Genomic DNA, 18,182 nt, shown 5'->3' with positions numbered 1-18,182 from the left:
CGTGATATGTGTCAACGATCGAGCATGAGAATAGGTAGTCATGTTCTACTGATCGACCCCAGCCAAGAGTAGATCGATCAAGCAACCATCCCTCATATCACGTGACGATAACAATGAGGCGTGACGTCATCCCGATTGACCCCCCACATCAACTCTTTACAATCGCCCCGTCCGTCCCAACACCTCCGACCAAGACCTCCCCATCCGCCGTACCCCCGTCAGCTCCCTGCTGCCTCCAATCCGCTATCCCTCGGAATCCCCACACCAGGTTCTCGTACACCACAAACGTCGTACACGTCCCCGGCAAGATCCTCAACGCGTTCGTTCCCAGACCCTTGTAAAACGCTCGGAGACCTTCTTGTCGGAACGTCCGAGAGATGGTCTTTGGGATGTTTGGGTAGAGGTCCGAAGTGGCGGCGTTCTATCGAGGCGGATGGTAGGCATGGGAATTAGATCATCGTCGACTTTGTGAGAGGGGAGAAGCGAAGGGGACTTGCCTGTATTCGCGCTCGTACGACCTGGTAAGGGTAGGTCAAGGCGATGGCGACCAATTTCGAACTCCCACTAGCCAAGATGTACTCCATATTCGACTACCAGCACCCACAGTAATGATCAGCACATATTGCACGTCACGACCGTAATATAGCCGATCGCGGACTCACCAACTTCTCATCCCCCCTCCCCCAAACCCTCCCTTCCCGCTCGATCGCTCTCCGCTTGATCGCAGCCCGTCTCGTCTTGATCTCCTCGTACGTAGCAAATTGGATCGACCCGTTTGATACGCCGACGAGCGCCAAGAGGGATCCTCGGTACAGTCCTCGGATACCTTCGGTGCGGTATATCGAGGTCAGGCCGTCTACCAGATAGAAACCCAAAACAAAAGAAATCGAGATCGGATTCGAATCGCTGTGAGCTTGTCATTCCTCTCAAAGTCGACTCCGTAAGATAACCAGGGACGTACGCCATAATCCCCGATAAGCCCGACCCGCCTCTGAATTCTTGCTACTGGCAAACACCCTCGTCTTGACCACCCAAATCGGGTTCGTCAACATGGCCGTGATCGCGCCTAGATCCCGATCCCCAGCAGGTTCTCGTCAGCGAACAGTACAAGCTAAGATCGTGATGTGGGGGAGATGCTTTGGACTGACTGGCTTCCGCTGCGGCGAGCAGGTGCTGGGAAGGCGAGGTTACGTAGTTCGGATCTCCGCCTTGCATCTGTTTTTTCAGGATGTTGTAGCTGTTCCATCCGACGACCCATACCGATAACATCTTCGTCAGCCCCCACTCCCTTCGCAAACCCATGCTCTTTACTTTATCTTTGTCTTCCTCGCTGTCTAGGTCGAAAAAAGAAAGAAAGAAGAACCCAACCCTGGACTTACAAGAGGAAATATAACCCCCAGCTACTCGCTCCCCCGACCAAGTTCGGTACCAAACCGCGGTATAGGCCGGACGGACCGTCTTGTTTCACTGCATCCCTGAGGGCTGAGTAGACGGCTGTTCCTAGTCGAGGTTTCGAGCTGGGGTTTGCTCTTGAGTTCAAGATTGAGGTTGAGGTTGAGGTTGAGGTTGAGGTTGAGGGTGTTGATATTGTTGATGATGATGATGTCGAAGGTATTGATGTTGATGTTGATGCAGGAAAAGGGTTTGTGCTGGTACGTATTGACGATGCTGAGGTCGATGTCGATGCCGATGCCGATCCTGACGAAGAAGATCCCATCCCGGAGCTCATGCTCGTGCTCGTGCTCGCCAAAGGCGTAGTCGCCAACTGAAACCTAACCTTGACTAGGTCGAGAGGATGCATAACTAGGGTGGCTATCGTCCCGGCTCCTAAACCCGCTACGGCGTGGTCCTACCAGAAGTATATACCAGTGAGTTTGAGAGATGAGCGTGTAATGTAAGGAAAAGTTAGGATGAGATGCGGGGTTCAGCTTGAGTGTAGTGTTAAAGTGTCGGCCCAGGGGTCCATGTCAGGGCTTACGATCGATGCGTCACCGAACAAGGCGGGGTATTGGATGTTAGGCGGTCGGGTAGGGACCGCCGTGGTTGATGAGGAGGTGGTACCGGCATTTGTCTCGTTACTCGCTGTAGCTCTTGTTGAGTTTGAAGATGGCATGGTAATCGATGAAGCGTGATCCCGTGCTGGTTGTGCTGCCTTTGTGGTTGTGCGAAGATGCCTGAAGCGGCTCGATCTCTATATTTGTTCACCAAGCAACTACTTGTTCTTGACGCTGTTAAAGACGGTCTATGGATGCTGCAGCTGATGTTTACTTCGCTGATTTATATCCTTATATCCCAGTTTACTTGCTCGAGGTGATGAGATGCCAGGACAGTCGCACTCGATCGAAATATATTCAGAACTTATGAATTCATGGAAATATCCGTCAGAACATCCGCTCGGCCCCGTCAAATCAGGGTGACGGCATCTCGTCGCTAGGGTTATCGAGGTCACGTGACCGAGCCGTCAGCTGTATGTCATGCGATTTACCGCTCGATACCTCGAATCAAATCCGGTCGTCCACCGAGCGCTCTCATACGATAGACCCTGTTGGCTGTTGACCTGCTGCTCTGTTTGATGCAGATATCCAGGAGGAGAAATGTCGGCTTGCTGGTATCTCGGTCGGAGGCCGTCATCCACATCCCATCCCATATCCTCTTCTCATTTAGCTTTAGCGCGTCTGAACGCGTCGACGCGATTCGAACGCGACCTCGACTGAGGTTGCGGGATGATCAGATAGGTTGATGAACCGTGATCAAAATATCAGAACTACTATAGTCCTTCGCTCCCCTCATTTCCTATATACATCGCCTTCAGTAGCTGAACCTCACATAGCTACATAAAGCCTCCGAACCACCATGCCACCCAGCTCGACGCCCACTTCGGCGGGCCGTCAGACCACCTTGTTAGGGTTCTTCAACAAGCCCACTCCGGGAGGATCTCAATCTAAACCTAATACCCCCAGCTCCAGCTCCCGTCCCGCTCCGAAGACACCTACGTTGGGCACTTCCAGCAGAACAGTAGCTGGATCTAAGACTAAACAGAGCGTCTCTAGGACCGGATCCAATTCGGACGTCCTCCAACAACAAGCACAAGCACAAGCACAGGAGTCGCCCTTGGGGAACAAGGGAAAGAGCAGAGGTCTCGTCCGGACTCCGAGCGATGAGACGAAGGAGAAGAAGCTCGGTTCTTCGCAGTCGATCAGGGTTGAAGGAGAACCGATCGAGATCGACCCGGATACCAGTGTGGATCTCAGTATGGATTTGACTATGGATACGAGCATGGACGTCGATCTCGATCTCGACACCTTCGATCATGATCATGATAACGACAACAAAGAGGAGGAGGAGGACGTTTTCGCCGCGACCCCTAAGGCCAGCACGACTCTTATGGCTGGGCCTACGAAACCAGCAGGCTCAGCATCCGGTTTGACACCGACATCGACACCAACAGCTTCGAAACCCAAAGGCTTTACACCACTAGTCCCTCAATTCAAAGCCAAACCCTCGATCACATCCGGGCCTAGTAGTAGTGCTAGCAAAACATCAGTCGGAGCTGGATCGTCGAGCCCGTTGAGCGAGTTGGAGGACCTGCCGGAGACGGAGAGTTCGAAGTCGATTTCGAAGCCGACGTCCAAAGGTGCTACCACTTCAAGTGAGAAGGTTGTGAAGACGGATGATGTGGAGATGGATATGATGGGTGGTGAAGAGGAAGATTCTCCGATCAAGGTGACTGTAAGTCTTTTTCTCATTCCGTATTTCGCCTTGTATAGTCGATACCGGTCGACGTTAGGTCATGTCTTCCGGTTATGCTGACGTCGAGGCTCATATATGTCGTGTTCGCGTCCTGATCACCGATCGCGATCACGGATCACCATTATCGTAGGCTCGAAGACAATCGACGAAACGCAAAGTCGTCTACGCGGAGACGGATTCCGAACCCGAAGATGCAGGTTCTGATTCTTCGGGATCCGTGGTAGGAAGATCCAGAGCAAAGGGGAAACTACAACAAGCCAAGAAGCAGAAAACCAAAAAGGGGAAAGGGGGTGATGATGATGAGTTCGAGATGGATATCAGTGAAGGTGCGGGGCCGGGTGGGGAGGAAGATGAGGACGAGTTTGAGATGATGGATGATGGCTTTGATTTTGGGGACGAGGCGCTCGGTAAGTCGGCGGTTTTGGGACCGGACAGGTTGTCTCCCTTTCGGAAATCTGAACCTTTTGAGCTGATTCATGCTTTTGATCTGGAGGGACGTTTTAGCCGCGGCGATGGACGAGTTCGAGAAGACGCCCGTTTCGAGCAAGACGACCAAGAAACCTCCTCCCTCTACCTCCCGTCTCATTACCAAAGCGGGGGAATCTTCCCGGGCTTCGCAATTCACTTACGACCCCTCCTCTTCTTCCACAAACACGCAAAAGACTCCGACCCGGCCTCCCGTACGACCGCTCGGGAACGGCAGTAACAAGTCTGCGGGTAAAAGGTCCGGATTGAATTCGGCTGGAGGAGGTGGATCGGGAGGGTTCTTGACGCAAGCAGAGAGGAGTCGGTTGGAGGCCAAGGAGAAGAAGAGGGCCGAGGAGGACTGTTTCGAGTTTTTGAAGGATCTGCGGGACGTGAGTCACGATAGTTCAGCTCTTTGGCCATTGTTGACATTCACGACTCGACGCTGATGAGGCCGACAATGGTATACTTTGCAGAAAGAGAAGAATCGCCCGGGCGATCCCGAGTATGACCCGAGGACGGTGTTCATCCCTAGCAAGGCCTGGGCGACGTTTTCGCCGTTTGAAAAGCAATTTTGGGAGATCAAGCAGAATCACTTTGATACGGTGTTGTTCTTCCAAAAGGTACGCTCAGGCTTTGCGTCGCGCCGAAGTATTACATCAAATTAACAAGCTGATGAGGTGAAACGTTCGTTTGTTTTCGCGAACGCAGGGAAAATTTTACGAGTTGTACGAGAATGACGCAGAGATTGGACATGCCGAGTTTGACCTGAAACTTACGGATCGGGTGAAGATGAAGATGGTCAGTCCATCCCTTTCCCGATGTAAGAACGCTTGCTGACGGCGTTGCGGCTCTGCTAGGTCGGTGTACCGGAAGCCAGCTTTGATTTCTGGGCTGCCAAGTTCCTCGCTGCCGGGTACAAGGTCGGCAAGGTGGAACAGGCAGAGACGGCTATCGGGTGAGTCGAGCTTGCAGGCGTGAACATGCGAAGTCGCGGTACTGATGTCATACTAATCATATTTGCTATAATCAGGATGGAGATGCGAAACAAGGCGAAAGCGGGCAAACCGGCGAAAGGAGATGGGATCGTACGAAGAGAACTGGCCAGCGTCCTTACGAATGGAACCGTGGTGGACGAGGCCTTTTTGACAGAGGAGGAAGCGTCCCACTGTGTTGCCATCAAGGAAGGCAGATCGGAAGACGGTCTCAGGGCGACGTATGGCGTTTGCGTACTGGACGCTGCGACAGGACAATTCGAACTCAGCTCGTGGGAGGATGACAATGTGGCGACGAGGTTGGAGACGCTTACGAGGCAGTTGAGGATCAAGGAATTGCTGCACGAAAAGGTGGGTCTCGGGTCGCAAAATCAGGTGATTCACTCCTATATCAGCTAAACTTGTCGTTTTTATCCTGTATCAGGGCAACCTCACCACCTCGACATCTCGGCTTTTGCGCAACTCCTTACCTATGAATACGACCTGGGTCTCGCTCCGGCCGGAGACTGAGTTCCTATCCTTCGACGCGACTGTCATCAAATTGAGCGACTTTTTCAGTAGCATATCAGAAAACGCCGAAAACGCCGAAGTCCCGACCGCCATCACCGAGATGGTGGAACAACGTCAGGACTTGGCGATCGAAGCGCTTGGCGGAATGATGTTCTACCTCCAGAGTCTCAACATGGCCAACGACTTGCTCAGTCAGAAGAGCTTCAACATCTATGATCCGATTCGAAAGGGGGAGGGTATGGTGTTGGATGGGCAAACATTGAGCCATCTCGAGGTGAGTTCGCTCGCGACAGACCGTCGGCCCTGATGTTCATCGCTAATAGCACCATGATGCCATTAGATTTTGCTCAATAACGAGGGAGGGAGCGACGGTACCCTTTTGCAACTATTGCAGAGGTGTATCACTCCGTTCGGCAAACGATTGTTCCGCTTGTGGCTGACAGTGCCGCTCCGGGAGGTGGACGCCATCAACGCCAGGTAAGCATACCACGTATGGATCGCTAAGCGATGGACCAGGGCTCAACAACGCTTCTATAGGCTGGATGCGGTACAAGACCTCATGAACAACCCCCAATTCAGCGAACGATTCAGCAAGATGGCGAGCGGCGTCCCTGATCTCGAGCGACTGATCTCGCGGATACACGCTGGACGATGCAAGCAGGGCGATTTCCTGAAAGTGCTGGACGCCTTCAAACGCATCTCGACCGGTTTCGCGCGGCTTGCAGAAATGACCGATGGTTTCGATGGCAGCAGTACCGGTCAGCTGATCAGATCGTCTCCCGATCTGGCCCAATACATGGGACATATTCAAGCGATGTATACCCTGACGGACGGCGGTGAGTCGAGGAAACCATACCGTGAGATAGGCGTTGGCTTATCGTCCGGCCTTCCCAGTCATCATTCCTTCTAGGGGAGCGAGTTCTGTCTGTGACGAGGCCGCAGACGCGGTCGACGCTGCGGAGGAAGCTCTTGATGAAGCGCTTGAAGCTTACAAGTCTCAGACGAAGTGTAAATCTTTGACGTATTGGCATTCGGCTCAGGGTCAGAAGGTCAGTTTAGTCGGCGCGTTCTTTCCCATGTGTGGATGACATGCAGACTGAGAGTATCTGTCTGCGTATCTCAGGAAATCTACCACATCCAGGCACCTGCCAACGGGTTTTCCGCCCCTGCCAATTGGACAAAAACTTCTGGCACCAAGGTGAGCTCAGCACAAATTCAAAGGAGACCCTGCGCATACTTAGAGGATTTTCCTGTAGGCCTTCTCGCGCTATGTCACCCCTAAAACCTTGCCCCTCATTCGTGAGGTTCAAGAAGCTAGAGAAACTAGAAAGATCGCCTTTGCGGAATTTTACGGTACCCTGATGGCGGAGTTTGACAAAGACCGGGATACCTGGCTTAAAGCCGTCCGGTGAGCGTCGTGGTACTCGACTCGACGCTCGACTTTCGAAAGACTGATCTATCCATGTTGCAGTATCTTTGCCGAGACCGACTGCTTATTGTCACTCGCGAAGTCGTCCGCCGACATGGACGAGCCCAAGGTCCGACCTGAAATCGTCGCTTCAGATAGCGCTTACATCGACTTTGAAGATCTCCGACACCCTTGCATGTCATTGAGAACCGACTTTATCGCCAATGATATCAAGCTGGGCGGGGATGTTGCGCGGCAAGTGCTCCTTACAGGCCCTAGTAAGTTGCGTCGTTTCTGCGCGAGATCACTTTTTCTGACACATGTTGCCGTCAGATACCGCTGGTAAATCTACTTTGATGCGATCGACCGCGATGGGAATCATTCTCTGTCAACTTGGATGCTTCGTACCCGCAGCGAAAGCCGTGTAAGCTATCTACGGTTTCTCTTCAAGTGATCCTCGAACTCAATCGGTTTGCTCTGGATGCGATACAGAATCTCTCCCGTCGACCGAATCGCGACCCGAATGGGTGCATACGACGCCATCTTTTCCGGCCGATCTACTTTTGCCGTAGAGATGGATGAGGTGAGATCGTGGCCTGACTTACCGGAAACTCAAATGGCTGACTGATTTTTCCCATCCATTATCAGGCAAAGAAAATTCTCACCGAAGCTGGTCCGAAAGCCATGACCATCCTCGATGGTGAGCACGTAAACCTAGTATGCAGACCTGCTTGCCCATCTAACATCCTGTTTCCCGATTAGAACTCGGTCGAGGGACCGCTACTTTCGACGGACAAAGCTTGGCCGAAGCCATCCTCCATCAACTCGCCACGCACACCCTACCCATCGGCTTTTTCAGCACCCATTACCACATGTTGACCGAGGCTTATCTTTACCCGGAACCTCATCCCAATGTGAGATGTCAACACATGCAAACCCAGGTCAATGATGAGAAGCGGGAGGTGATACCCATGTACAAGTTGATCGATGGGGTGGCGGAGAGCAGTTTCGGTACCCGTGAGTGTCGATGCCTTGTCTTGCCATCTGTGGAAATTTCGAAGGAGATGCTGAACATCGAGTTCTGTTCGTCCTAGATGTCGCCCATCTGGCCGGCGTACCAGATTCGATCGTCACCAGGGCAGAATCTGTATCAAAGGAGTTCTTTGCGGACTTGCAGGAAAAGCTGGCTAGGAGGAGGAGATCGAAACTCTCCTCGATCGCTCAAGCAGGTGCGTTCACGATGTTGACGTTGACGTTGACCCTCCCAAGGGTTTTCACTTGCTAAGAGATTTTTTGTGGCTCGGATGTAGACTTCGCTTTCCTCGTCAACGTGTGCGATCCCAAAAACAAGGCGCTTCAGGAGGATAATATGAAACTCGCGGACCTTTCCGCTCAGCTGGACGTTATTCGTCGTAGCATCAAATCTGCCGCGTGAAGGCGGAACCCATATACAAACACTTTACGAACCAGAATTATACATACGATAGGAGGCAGGAGCCGACCAATGCGACCAATCAGCCTCAGAGGCGGTTCTCGAATGCACGCTCTGCCTATGGTGCCTGCAGTCGAGAAAATGTAACTTTTCACGATCATATCGAACGTATTCGCAATGTTTCACAACCGATGTACTAATGTCTTTGTAGAGCCCATACATGCCATACACCATAGTTAGTCGAGCACGAGCAAGAGATCAACAGATCAGAAGAATTATCATTAGGCCAGATCGGGGATGCTCGGCGGAAGCATTTCAGAGAGGAAGCGGGATCGACCGAAGACGCGGAGGCAATTTGAAGGACCATCGAGCTATTCGGGGAGGGGTGGTCTCACTCGCTGCGGGCAAACGCAAACAACCTTATAAATGACTGAGGACTCTTTGGTGTCAGTAACCTGAATAGACATAGCCTCCCATCGTCGTACCCCCAGGAGCCCAGTCTGGTTGCACGTCACTTATAACCTCAGAGGATAGGTTTGATATACCTCTTTCTGGCAATCACTGTCAGCTTCAAATAGCCTTCTTGACCGTCCGACTGGAAATCGACAACAATAATACAACAACATCGATAGTGATTAGTAACCGGAAGTTCAAGCTCTATAACAACATAATCAGGAATATAACAACATTAACAAGAAAGTAAACAGTCATTACAAGATAGGGATCAAAGAACAGATCCCTATTTCCAATATGTCGAACAAGACTCTCCCACAAGAGGAGGACCACGAGCTTTCCATCTTACCGGCTATACCTCGCGAAGCTATCAACAACACCACCCATCTAGAGACGGAACAAGATATCAAGGCCTCCCTCTCGGCTCACCCGGTACCGACGTTATCGAGACGACCTACCAACGGGTCTGGGGTTACCAGTACCTCGTTCTCGAGCAGAAATCTCGAGTCGAGCGTGAATGCGCCTGTAGTCCCGCGTGCCCCGACGGGGATTAGGAAGGTCGGGTTCGTACTCGTCCGGCACCTCAAGTTTGTCGGACCGGGATTGGTCAGTAGCGTAGCTTATTTCGATCCGTGAGTCTAACTGAGGATACACTTCAAAGCCTGGGCGGGAAGAGGGATAAGTCGGGACTGACCGGATTATGATATGCCTCGCTTATCTCGCTTCGTAGAGGAAATTGGACAGTCGATTTACAAGCAGGATCCGAATTCGGGTATAAGCTCCTATTCGTCATCCTCCTAGCTGGACTCGGCGCAGCTCGTGAGTCATTCTCAAAGCTCAAACAATACATCGACCAAAGCTCACTCTCCCTTATGTGCCGGTAACGACAAACAGTCCTCCAAGTCCTCTCCCTCCGCCTGGGGATAGCCACCTCGAAATCCCTCCCAGCGCAAATAAGAGCACTCTTTCTCCGTATGAGGGATCATCCGAAGGTTTCCCCGTACAAGTGGAGGAGGAATTTGGTCATGGGAGGACTCTATGTCCTTTATGGATTGGCAGAGGTGGCTATTATCGCTACGGATCTGGCGGAGTTGTTGGGGAGCGCTATTGCGCTGAATCTGTAAGTCCGAGGGCGATATGGAAGCTTGTATGATAGATGTTACTGATAATATTTTGCTGGCCTTTCAAATAAAGTATCTTCCCGAAATTGCCTCTGTATGCAGGAGGTGAGCCTGCTTCCCCGGGGTGTTCGAGTGTACGGATGACCGCTGATCTTGCTGGCCTGATCATAGTGCTCTTGACGGCTGTGGACGTCCTCGTCGTACTGGCCTTCTTCCAAAGGCCCGAAAGAGGTAGAAAGGGAATGATGGCTTTTGAGATCCTGATCGTCTGCCTCGTGAGTCCTCCCGCTAAATCCTCTTTAGGTTGATCCGATCGGTGCTGATAAGTGCATTTACAGGTCTTGTGTGTGTTTGTCTGCTTTATCATCTTGTTGGTCCAGATAAAACCACAGTGGGGCGATGTGTTTTACGGTTACGTCCCGTCGAGCGTGAGTCTTCACGTCCTGATAATATGTGCTGGAGACTGACGGGTTGGTGTATCTGTTAAACAGACGATCGTACAATCGGACGCCTTGTATGTGGCGGTTGGGATCATCGGAGGTAATTGTCGAACAACTCCTTCGCGTTGCGCCTGGTCAACTGAAACGTACTCCCTCTTGAGCAGCCACGGTCATGCCACACGGGCTCTTCCTTGGCTCGCATCTCGCTACGGTAGATCGGCTGGATACAGCTCCGGTTCCTCCTCAAGATCGAGCCGAAAAAGAAGGCCTTATCACCGTATTCAACCGGATTCGCGCCAACGGCCTTCCTAAACAAGACTGGTCTTCTGTTTTGCCTGCGAAATGGATGCAACGTCAGGTCAACTCGACTCCGCCCATGGAGGCCGAGACTGATACGGATGACAGGGAGCTGACTAAGGAGGAACAAGAAGCCGAAGCCAAGTGGGAGAATGAGAGGGTGCGGTATGAAGCCGAAATCAAGGCGTTTGACCGGGTCAAATACGTCACGGTATCGATCGCGCATTCTACGGTAAGCAACGAGGTCGATCCTGCATGGAAGCCGTCCCCTGACTCGGTTGTTCTTCTTGTCACGGTAGATCGACACGACGCTTTCGCTTCTCGGATTCGCTGTGACTATCAACAGCGCCATCTTGATCCTCGCCTCGGCAGCCTTCTTCTACGGCGGAAATGAAGCGATCCGACAAGCTGGAGCGGATGCCGATCTGTTCTCCGCTCATGATCTGATTAAACAGCAGATCAGTAAAGGTGAATCTTGGCCTTGACCAGACGGTCATTATAGATTGCTGATTATCTCAAGTACTGTATAGCTGCCGCTTTCATCTTCGCGTTGGCTCTACTTTGCGTATGTCGATGGAATGCTGCAAGCCTCTCCAGGAATCTATGGACTGACATAAAACTCTCTTCACCTAGTCTGGTCAAAGCGCATCGATTACCGCTACTCTTGCTGGTGTCGTCGTCAGTGAGGGATTCATTGAATGGAAAACCAGCGTGAGTCGGCTTCGATTACTGCCTAAAACGACTTGACACTGACTTGGTCCGCTTCTTAGCCCATCGTCCGACGAATTATCACAAGAGCGATCTCGATCATTCCCAGTGTTATCGTTGCGGTGGCGGTCGGCCGATCCGGAGTCAATCAACTCTTGGTCGCATCTCAAGTCTGCCTCAGTGTCGTCTTGCCATTCGTCGTCTTCCCGCTCGTTTGGATATGCGCGGACAAGAACGTCATGACGGTCCGAAACTCGCCCACCGACGCTTCGGAGCATGAAAGCAGGTCGACTCGAAGTCGGCAATTGGGTCTGGGCCGGAACGACGATGTCGATCCCGAGTCGTCGGCGTTGGCCATCGATGATGCAGCTGCGGCTGGCTTGCAAGAGACGCAGGACGTGCAGCGGTCGATAGGCGAAGTCCAGGCGGCTTCCGTTTCAGATGGTCAACCGCCCAAGAGCAAATCGTTTACGTCTCATTGGATCGTTACGGTCCTAGGTTATGCGCTATTTGCTGTCGTAACAGTGAGTTGGCAGGCACTCCGCTGGAATTTTCCGGGCCTTAGGCGCTGACTCATGTGACGCTCTTTTACAGGTCGCGAATTGTTATGTCTTGCTGATGTTGATGATGGGCAAGTAAGTGTACCCAGCCTCTAGTAACGTCGCTCAGCTGGCTTTGAACGAAAAAGAACCCTTCTCCACCTAGCAAGGAACAATTTCTTGTAAAATACGATTTGTAAATTGATAGCATAGCATAGGAATTCATACTGTATGGTGCAGTCATATTTGGGAAATCTCAGCTCGTAGGCGTGGCCTTCTATGGAATCGGTCACAGGAGTAACTATATTGCGGCCTCAGTCCAGACTCTCGGAAAGGCACTCAGATGAAATGGATCCCCAATCGAGGGGGCAAAGACAATTCGGCGACCCCTGTATGTCGACATTCTGCTGGATTAGGACATCGCGTCAGACCAGTCGCAAGTTGGGTGGCAACATCTCCGTCACAAAACGCGGCGCTAAGGTCATTGGTATCGTATCGTTTGATGGAAACCTACATAAGGGCACGGCGAGAGATTGACTTTCTCAGAGAAAAAGGACGTGAATCTACTCCCTCCCCATAAGCGAGAATTCTTTGACACTCTCGTTCCGCAAAGGAGGGATCTGCGATCACGTTCTTCTCGAGGGACAGACAGATCGAGTATGCCAGTCACCCCCTTATATTGGTAGGGGCCCGCAGTTCCACGCCGTCTCTGGATTCGAGTCGTGAAAATGTGATCTTGCTTTGAGCACAATCATAGTATGCTCAAGGACGTGGTACCGAAAAATACAAACGTCAGATCAACTACACGAATCTGTACTATCCTAGAGCAGCAAATACCTCCGCCTGCATCTTCGCTTGTTGCTCAAGCTCACCCGCGCCGAGATCCCACCGTCTCCCTAACCTGCAAAAGGCTGTGAAGTGTTTCAAAGTCCAAGAGGAACCCTCAATGTATAGGTGTACGGGCTCTACAGCACCTACAGCTAACCACTTGCGGGTCACGACTTTCAACTCTTGTGTTGTGAGTTGGACCTCAGTCGGGGTGACCCTTGTGTTTAGCTTCGTCAAAAAGTCCAAGACCGCCTCGAAGTTCTCGGTTGTGTCGGGGATGCGTGTTGAGTCAGGTAAGATTGAGCGCTTCCCAGTCTTGATGGCTCGTAAGATGCTGTAGATTGACTGATATGGGCGGGCTGCTTCTTGATGCTCTTTGGGAACAGCATTGTAGTAGCTCATCACCCGGTCATCGGAGACCTTTCCGTCTGCAGAGAGCATCATGGAGGCACAAAGCTCATAAACGCTTGATTCCATGTAATCCTCATCTTCGGAAAAGAGTTCTGAGATTTCTCCCATAGAAAAGGAACTGGATGGTCGATAAGTCTCAGAAGACATGCTGCGTTGATTTGGTTGGAGCGGCGTAGGTGAATGTGCTGGATAAGACACCAAAGGAGGGGCAACAGAGGAAGAGTGTATTGGTTTGTGCGTGAGCTTTCTCTTGCCCCTCAAATTAGCCTCAAGATCAATCTCGAGATGCCTTGCTATATACTAGTACGCGCCAGAGAGGATATCCAGGAAGCAAGATGACGAGCCATGTAATCATCGAATCACCTCATATAATAGCTACTCCTTTGTGTGGGTCAATCACGCTACATTCCACAGAGGGATAATAGGGAGCAGACTCTGGCCAGCATGCGTCGGTGTCATGATGGCGCAATACTTCGGACCACCCCTATTCCGTGCTTCTGGAACTTTGTCGATCAGTCAGTTGATCGCTTTCGTATACCCAATCGACTTCTTTCGAGAGATCATACCCTGATCATGCTACTGCTTGATTGAAGTTCGTATTAAACCTTGTCTGGGTGTTTCGTACGATCCCACTCAAGCCTGTGGAATCCCTGAGGTCGTTTGAGCCTCCATGATCTCCCCTCCCATCCTCCTGATCGTCTCATCTCATAATTAAGTTTCATGAAAGGATCAACTCTGCGTGCGATAACGCCACAGCGACGATCCAAACCTCTGCAAATTTGAGTCAAGCGCGCGCTGGAAATATTCCCTCCTAGTACTCGTATTGTAGATTTTCAATGCTCATGACCGGTCTGGGTCAAGGGCAAGACTTTTTATCTTGACAATGCAGCGAGTGGCGAGAACGCGGAAATGCAGGCAGCCAAGCGGAGAGTACTAGTATGATGAGCAAACAAACAAATTGAAGACGCCAGACCGTATCAGGTCCGTTACAGTATGAACGATCGTGATCTCGAACATCGACCAGACAAGCATCAAATAAATAGATAAGACTATCCTACTAAAAGTAACAAGCAATCACGCCTATCGTGTCGTACATCATCATCATCGTGGACGAGTCGTTTACATTGAAATCCTTGCCGAGCAGATAGCGGTAGAGAAAAAGTAAAAGCAAAGTCGGGACCCATGCGGGTGAAGTCCGTTTCCGTTCGAAGGGCAAGTGAGAAGGTTGCAAGTAGACATGAGAAAAAGAGTCGTCGTGTATGTATGTAGGTGGTAGTTCAAGATGAAATCCAAGGGTACCAAACTTCCGACCCCTATGTCCGAAGAGCCAGGATCGATTCGAAATCAATCTGATTTCCCGAGACACAAAGGGTCGATTGGCCTAGATCCCCGGGGATCCGACGGGAACTTAGTCGGAAGAACCCTGAATAAGAGGAGCCCTCTCCTCGTCGTGCAACAAGGATCCTCCCTTCCTGAACGTCCCGCTGCGAGAAGGTCAAAAAGAATCGCAGATAGCGAGAACGCAAGTTAGTCACCTGTATCCATCCCTTCTGAACATTCCAGCAGAGCCCGAGATGATCGCGAAGACGTGGTGAACCGACTTACTAGACGCTCTTCAGGATTGCAAACAAGCTGAGGATGAAGAACACCAAAGCGGTCCATTTGACAAACTTGTCGTGGTGGATCCCCGAACCCGTCTGGTGCATAAACACGGCAAAGAGGTAGAACGCGATGACGGCGGCTCCGGCGGGGTCTCCTTCCCTAGAGGAGAAGGCGTAGGCGGCAGCGGTGGATTCGAGGAAGACTAAGGGGTGGGTCCGGTTGTTATTTGCAGAAGAAGTTGGTTTCAAGCCGGAGAGAGATGAGGATAGGGTGTGCGAGATGAGATGAAAAAGACAGGACAGTAGGTCAGTCTTCTGTAACTATGACATCAAGACCTCAAATGCCGTTCGAATGCTAGCGGACGTACGGAAAGCGAAGAAAACGAATACTTTCGTCCAAGCGCCCGTGTGTCCCCCGTGAGACTGCCAAACAAAAGACAACGGATTGCAAAGAGGATGCCGGTCAAACTGTCAGTATCGCAGTCCACAGAATCGTCGAAATTCAAAGTAAAAGGTGCACTCACGTGCACCGACCTCCCGAACGCCTCGAACCCGCTCAAGACGACCAAGACCAAACTCCATCCGTGCCACAGCGAAAAGGGAGTGTGGACGAGCAGTTCGTCGGCGATCGTCTCTTGGCCACGGGATTCAGAGGATTTGATGGTGTAGTAGATTTGGGAGACGGTGGCGCTGACGAGGAGGGAGAGGATGAAGGCGGTGATGTACCCTGCTCGCCAGAAAAAGACGATGTCCGGAGAAAAAGGGGTAGGACGCGAAGACGATACGATACGTCATTTCAGTATACTTGGACAGGCGGGATAAAGGAAACTGTGGCCCCAGCTAGACGGATGATCTGTAAAGGAACCTGGACTCACAGTGCTTGTACCACAACCAAACGAACGCCTGGTTCAGTACCGCGAGGAGGGCGAACCTCCATTGGACGGTATCCACGAACATCTGTTTGCCCCGTTCGGTGAATTGGTAGAACATCAGGAAGAGGAGGAGGAGGTGGATCTGTTTGTGGTTCCGGTCGCGTTTCCGTAGGATCAGGCCGTCAAGATGGGGTGAGGTGAGGTAGTGCGGTGTCAGAGGGGAAACAGGTGGACGAAGAGCCGGACAGTGGCGATGATAGCAGATGCATCAGTATGGTACACAGAACCTCCGGCTTGGAGATCTGGAACCGAGCATGACTCACGAGCGACCAGACATAGTTGGCATAGTAAGACGGGGTGACCCAGGTCTCCCTTCCTGAACGGTAGATGTCTTCGGGTCCGGCGACCGAGTAGATGTTGGATCCCAACAAGGCCGCGAAGCTATCATCCAGCGATCGTAGTTGTAGGCAGTAGTCATACAGACAAGAGGAGCAAGTTGATCAGCATCATTACGAAAGCATAGAAAGAGAAGAAGAGAACGCGACGCTTTCGACGCGACGAGAGATGATATGAGGGGCTTACACGACGATGTTGACGATCTTGATGGCGAGACCGTCGGTGACAGCCATGGTTGATGTAGTAGTTGTCGGTTGTTGTGAGATTGTCAAGGTGACTTCGTCGAAGACCTTGAAGAGGTTTTAAGGTCGATGTTGATGAAGAAGCAAAGGGTCGAGGGTTGCTTTGTTGTGTTGTCGAGGTCACGAGCAGTGAGGCCGGTCAAAGGAGACAGGGATGGCGGATGCAAAACGCAAATGACGTCACCAAAACTCTAATCCTTTGTCCGATATCTTGAAACGTCCATGGGACGACAATGTATACGAAGATGTCGGCTTGAGAGCTCAGAACTACTCGGTCTGGTTTCCCGCAAGGACAGTTCTGTTTCTACGCATGTAATTCTGGTCGCGACTGTAACTCTAGCCATAGGTTTGCGGTGTCAAGATGGCGAAGACCAAAAAGCTAGTGTCAACGATGGCGTGACGCGATTTCACGATCTGATTGCGTGATTGTCTGTCTCGTATCGACCCGACTTGTCATGAAGAGGCCACATTTATGGGAGGGGATCGTGAAGCCTGGTCTTGACTGTACAGTGAAATTTCGGCGAGAAGAGAGTACAAGAGCGGCTGATCGCTGCGCAATTACCTTGGAACCCCCACGCGATACCCAGTAACCGCGTCATCAAGCTGCTGGATGAAATCGCAGCCTATCCTGACGCAACCTGGGCTAGTAGCGGTCATACTCTGGAGGCCAGAAATGCCAAGAGGGAATCTGCAGGTACATTCGGCCTTGGACGGAACACGCGCCCTAGCAAATCGCTAACAAAGCGCTTGTGTGTGCAGAGCCGATTGTAAAGAGTGGTTCAGCATCCTGCTCAAAGCGCCCAAGAGAACTGGGATCGGTTTCAGTGTCAATGCAAGTGCGGCTGCAAGTACTCGAGACAAGAAGATAAGTAAAACCTGGCATGGCCGATATCAAATGATTGACGTCTAGCCACTCTTTAGCTCATGCACCAGCAACTGGCTGGAACTTGTCAAGTTGAAGCGGCGCATAGAATATTCAGGATATCCCACTTGAGGTTCAGTGAAAACAAGCAGTCGCATCTCAAGGAGGCGATCGACTGTGTCACTGACAGCATCCAGCAGTTTCAGGTGAACAAGTTACATCCTGACTGTCTGTACAAGATCATGTGTCGCGACTGTGGGCTGCAGGCATACTTGTTCGAGCTCAGTGATGCCATCACTGCAGACCCGCCATTCACGGGACTTCTATCAAGGTGGCAGAAACAACAGTTGAATTATAAAGGGTACTTTACCTGGTCAGGCTGATGGACGGTGAAGCGGACCTCGTGCCACCAAGTCCAGATGAACAAACCCTAATCCGATAGATCTGTTGCTGATAATTTGAAACGTCGCTGTCGTTGGAGACTACATGACCCGTTGCTACGCAAACAAATACCAGTAGGTTAGTATGATGCATGGTCGGGCAGTTCTCGCCTTGGTAGGAACCACAAATCAATTCCGCTAGATACGATAAGTCTATAGCTTTGTCTGTATCAAGCGAAGGTTTTCGTTTACTTGCACGTCAGCGTGCTAGACACGAACATGTGATCAGACGATTTTCCGTATGCATCTAGTCTATTAGAAGTTTCACTGCAATAATTGTCTTGACGAGGGTTACTTAAGTCACGCGCAATGCGCGCAATCATGGTGTGATAATCTTGGTCATATGATGCGAGACATAGAGCACGGCACTCCCTGTATGAGTATGGCGCCAAAGATCCTGAAAGGAGCGCGA

The 18,182-nt window shown here is 51.4% G+C and overlaps 4 protein-coding genes across 4 annotated transcripts; 2 read left to right on the top strand and 2 right to left on the bottom strand.

Annotated features, from left to right (window-relative positions):
- Positions 1 to 13: 13 nt before the first annotated feature.
- Positions 14 to 2,336, bottom strand: HD553DRAFT_59734 (mitochondrial FAD carrier protein). The gene is made up of 7 exons (XM_046184341.1): positions 1,979 to 2,336; positions 1,380 to 1,849; positions 1,149 to 1,237; positions 962 to 1,066; positions 663 to 856; positions 498 to 590; positions 14 to 421 (listed from the first exon to the last, which is right to left on the bottom strand). The coding sequence occupies exons 1-7, from the start codon at positions 2,111 to 2,113 to the stop codon at positions 149 to 151; spliced, it is 1,359 nt and encodes a 452-aa protein (XP_046035344.1). The 5' UTR covers positions 2,114 to 2,336; the 3' UTR covers positions 14 to 148.
- Positions 2,337 to 2,853: 517 nt separating this feature from the next.
- On the top strand, positions 2,854 to 8,847 carry HD553DRAFT_297597 (putative mismatch repair-related protein; the record flags this gene model as incomplete). Its single annotated transcript, XM_046178550.1, has 21 exons — positions 2,854 to 3,104; positions 3,564 to 3,729; positions 3,881 to 4,157; positions 4,255 to 4,607; positions 4,692 to 4,838; positions 4,927 to 5,016; positions 5,076 to 5,173; positions 5,249 to 5,561; positions 5,635 to 5,994; positions 6,061 to 6,197; positions 6,258 to 6,556; positions 6,615 to 6,769; positions 6,844 to 6,918; positions 6,977 to 7,128; positions 7,192 to 7,406; positions 7,462 to 7,552; positions 7,621 to 7,711; positions 7,777 to 7,828; positions 7,891 to 8,145; positions 8,223 to 8,357; positions 8,439 to 8,847. The coding sequence occupies 21 exons, from the start codon at positions 2,854 to 2,856 to the stop codon at positions 8,561 to 8,563; spliced, it is 3,837 nt and encodes a 1,278-aa protein (XP_046035343.1). The 3' UTR covers positions 8,564 to 8,847.
- A 132-nt stretch (positions 8,848 to 8,979) lies between these two features.
- HD553DRAFT_313699 (putative divalent metal ion transporter) lies at positions 8,980 to 12,430 on the top strand. The gene is made up of 13 exons (XM_046180266.1): positions 8,980 to 9,645; positions 9,744 to 9,832; positions 9,908 to 10,133; positions 10,208 to 10,239; positions 10,306 to 10,409; positions 10,473 to 10,562; positions 10,626 to 10,674; positions 10,739 to 11,103; positions 11,171 to 11,339; positions 11,402 to 11,436; positions 11,505 to 11,582; positions 11,642 to 12,103; positions 12,174 to 12,430. The coding sequence occupies exons 1-13, from the start codon at positions 9,311 to 9,313 to the stop codon at positions 12,216 to 12,218; spliced, it is 2,079 nt and encodes a 692-aa protein (XP_046035342.1). The 5' UTR covers positions 8,980 to 9,310; the 3' UTR covers positions 12,219 to 12,430.
- Positions 12,431 to 14,290: 1,860 nt separating this feature from the next.
- Positions 14,291 to 16,625, bottom strand: HD553DRAFT_350920 (uncharacterized protein). The gene is made up of 7 exons (XM_046183575.1): positions 16,413 to 16,625; positions 16,154 to 16,271; positions 15,834 to 15,972; positions 15,483 to 15,685; positions 15,327 to 15,381; positions 14,963 to 15,161; positions 14,291 to 14,841 (listed from the first exon to the last, which is right to left on the bottom strand). The coding sequence occupies exons 1-7, from the start codon at positions 16,457 to 16,459 to the stop codon at positions 14,766 to 14,768; spliced, it is 837 nt and encodes a 278-aa protein (XP_046035341.1). The 5' UTR covers positions 16,460 to 16,625; the 3' UTR covers positions 14,291 to 14,765.
- Positions 16,626 to 18,182: the final 1,557 nt, after the last annotated feature.

Source organism: Filobasidium floriforme, assembly GCF_021052385.1.
Source record: "Filobasidium floriforme strain CBS 6241 chromosome Unknown HD553scaffold_15, whole genome shotgun sequence".
Classification (NCBI taxonomy): domain Eukaryota; kingdom Fungi; phylum Basidiomycota; class Tremellomycetes; order Filobasidiales; family Filobasidiaceae; genus Filobasidium; species Filobasidium floriforme.
This window is presented reverse-complemented; position numbering and strand designations above follow the sequence as displayed.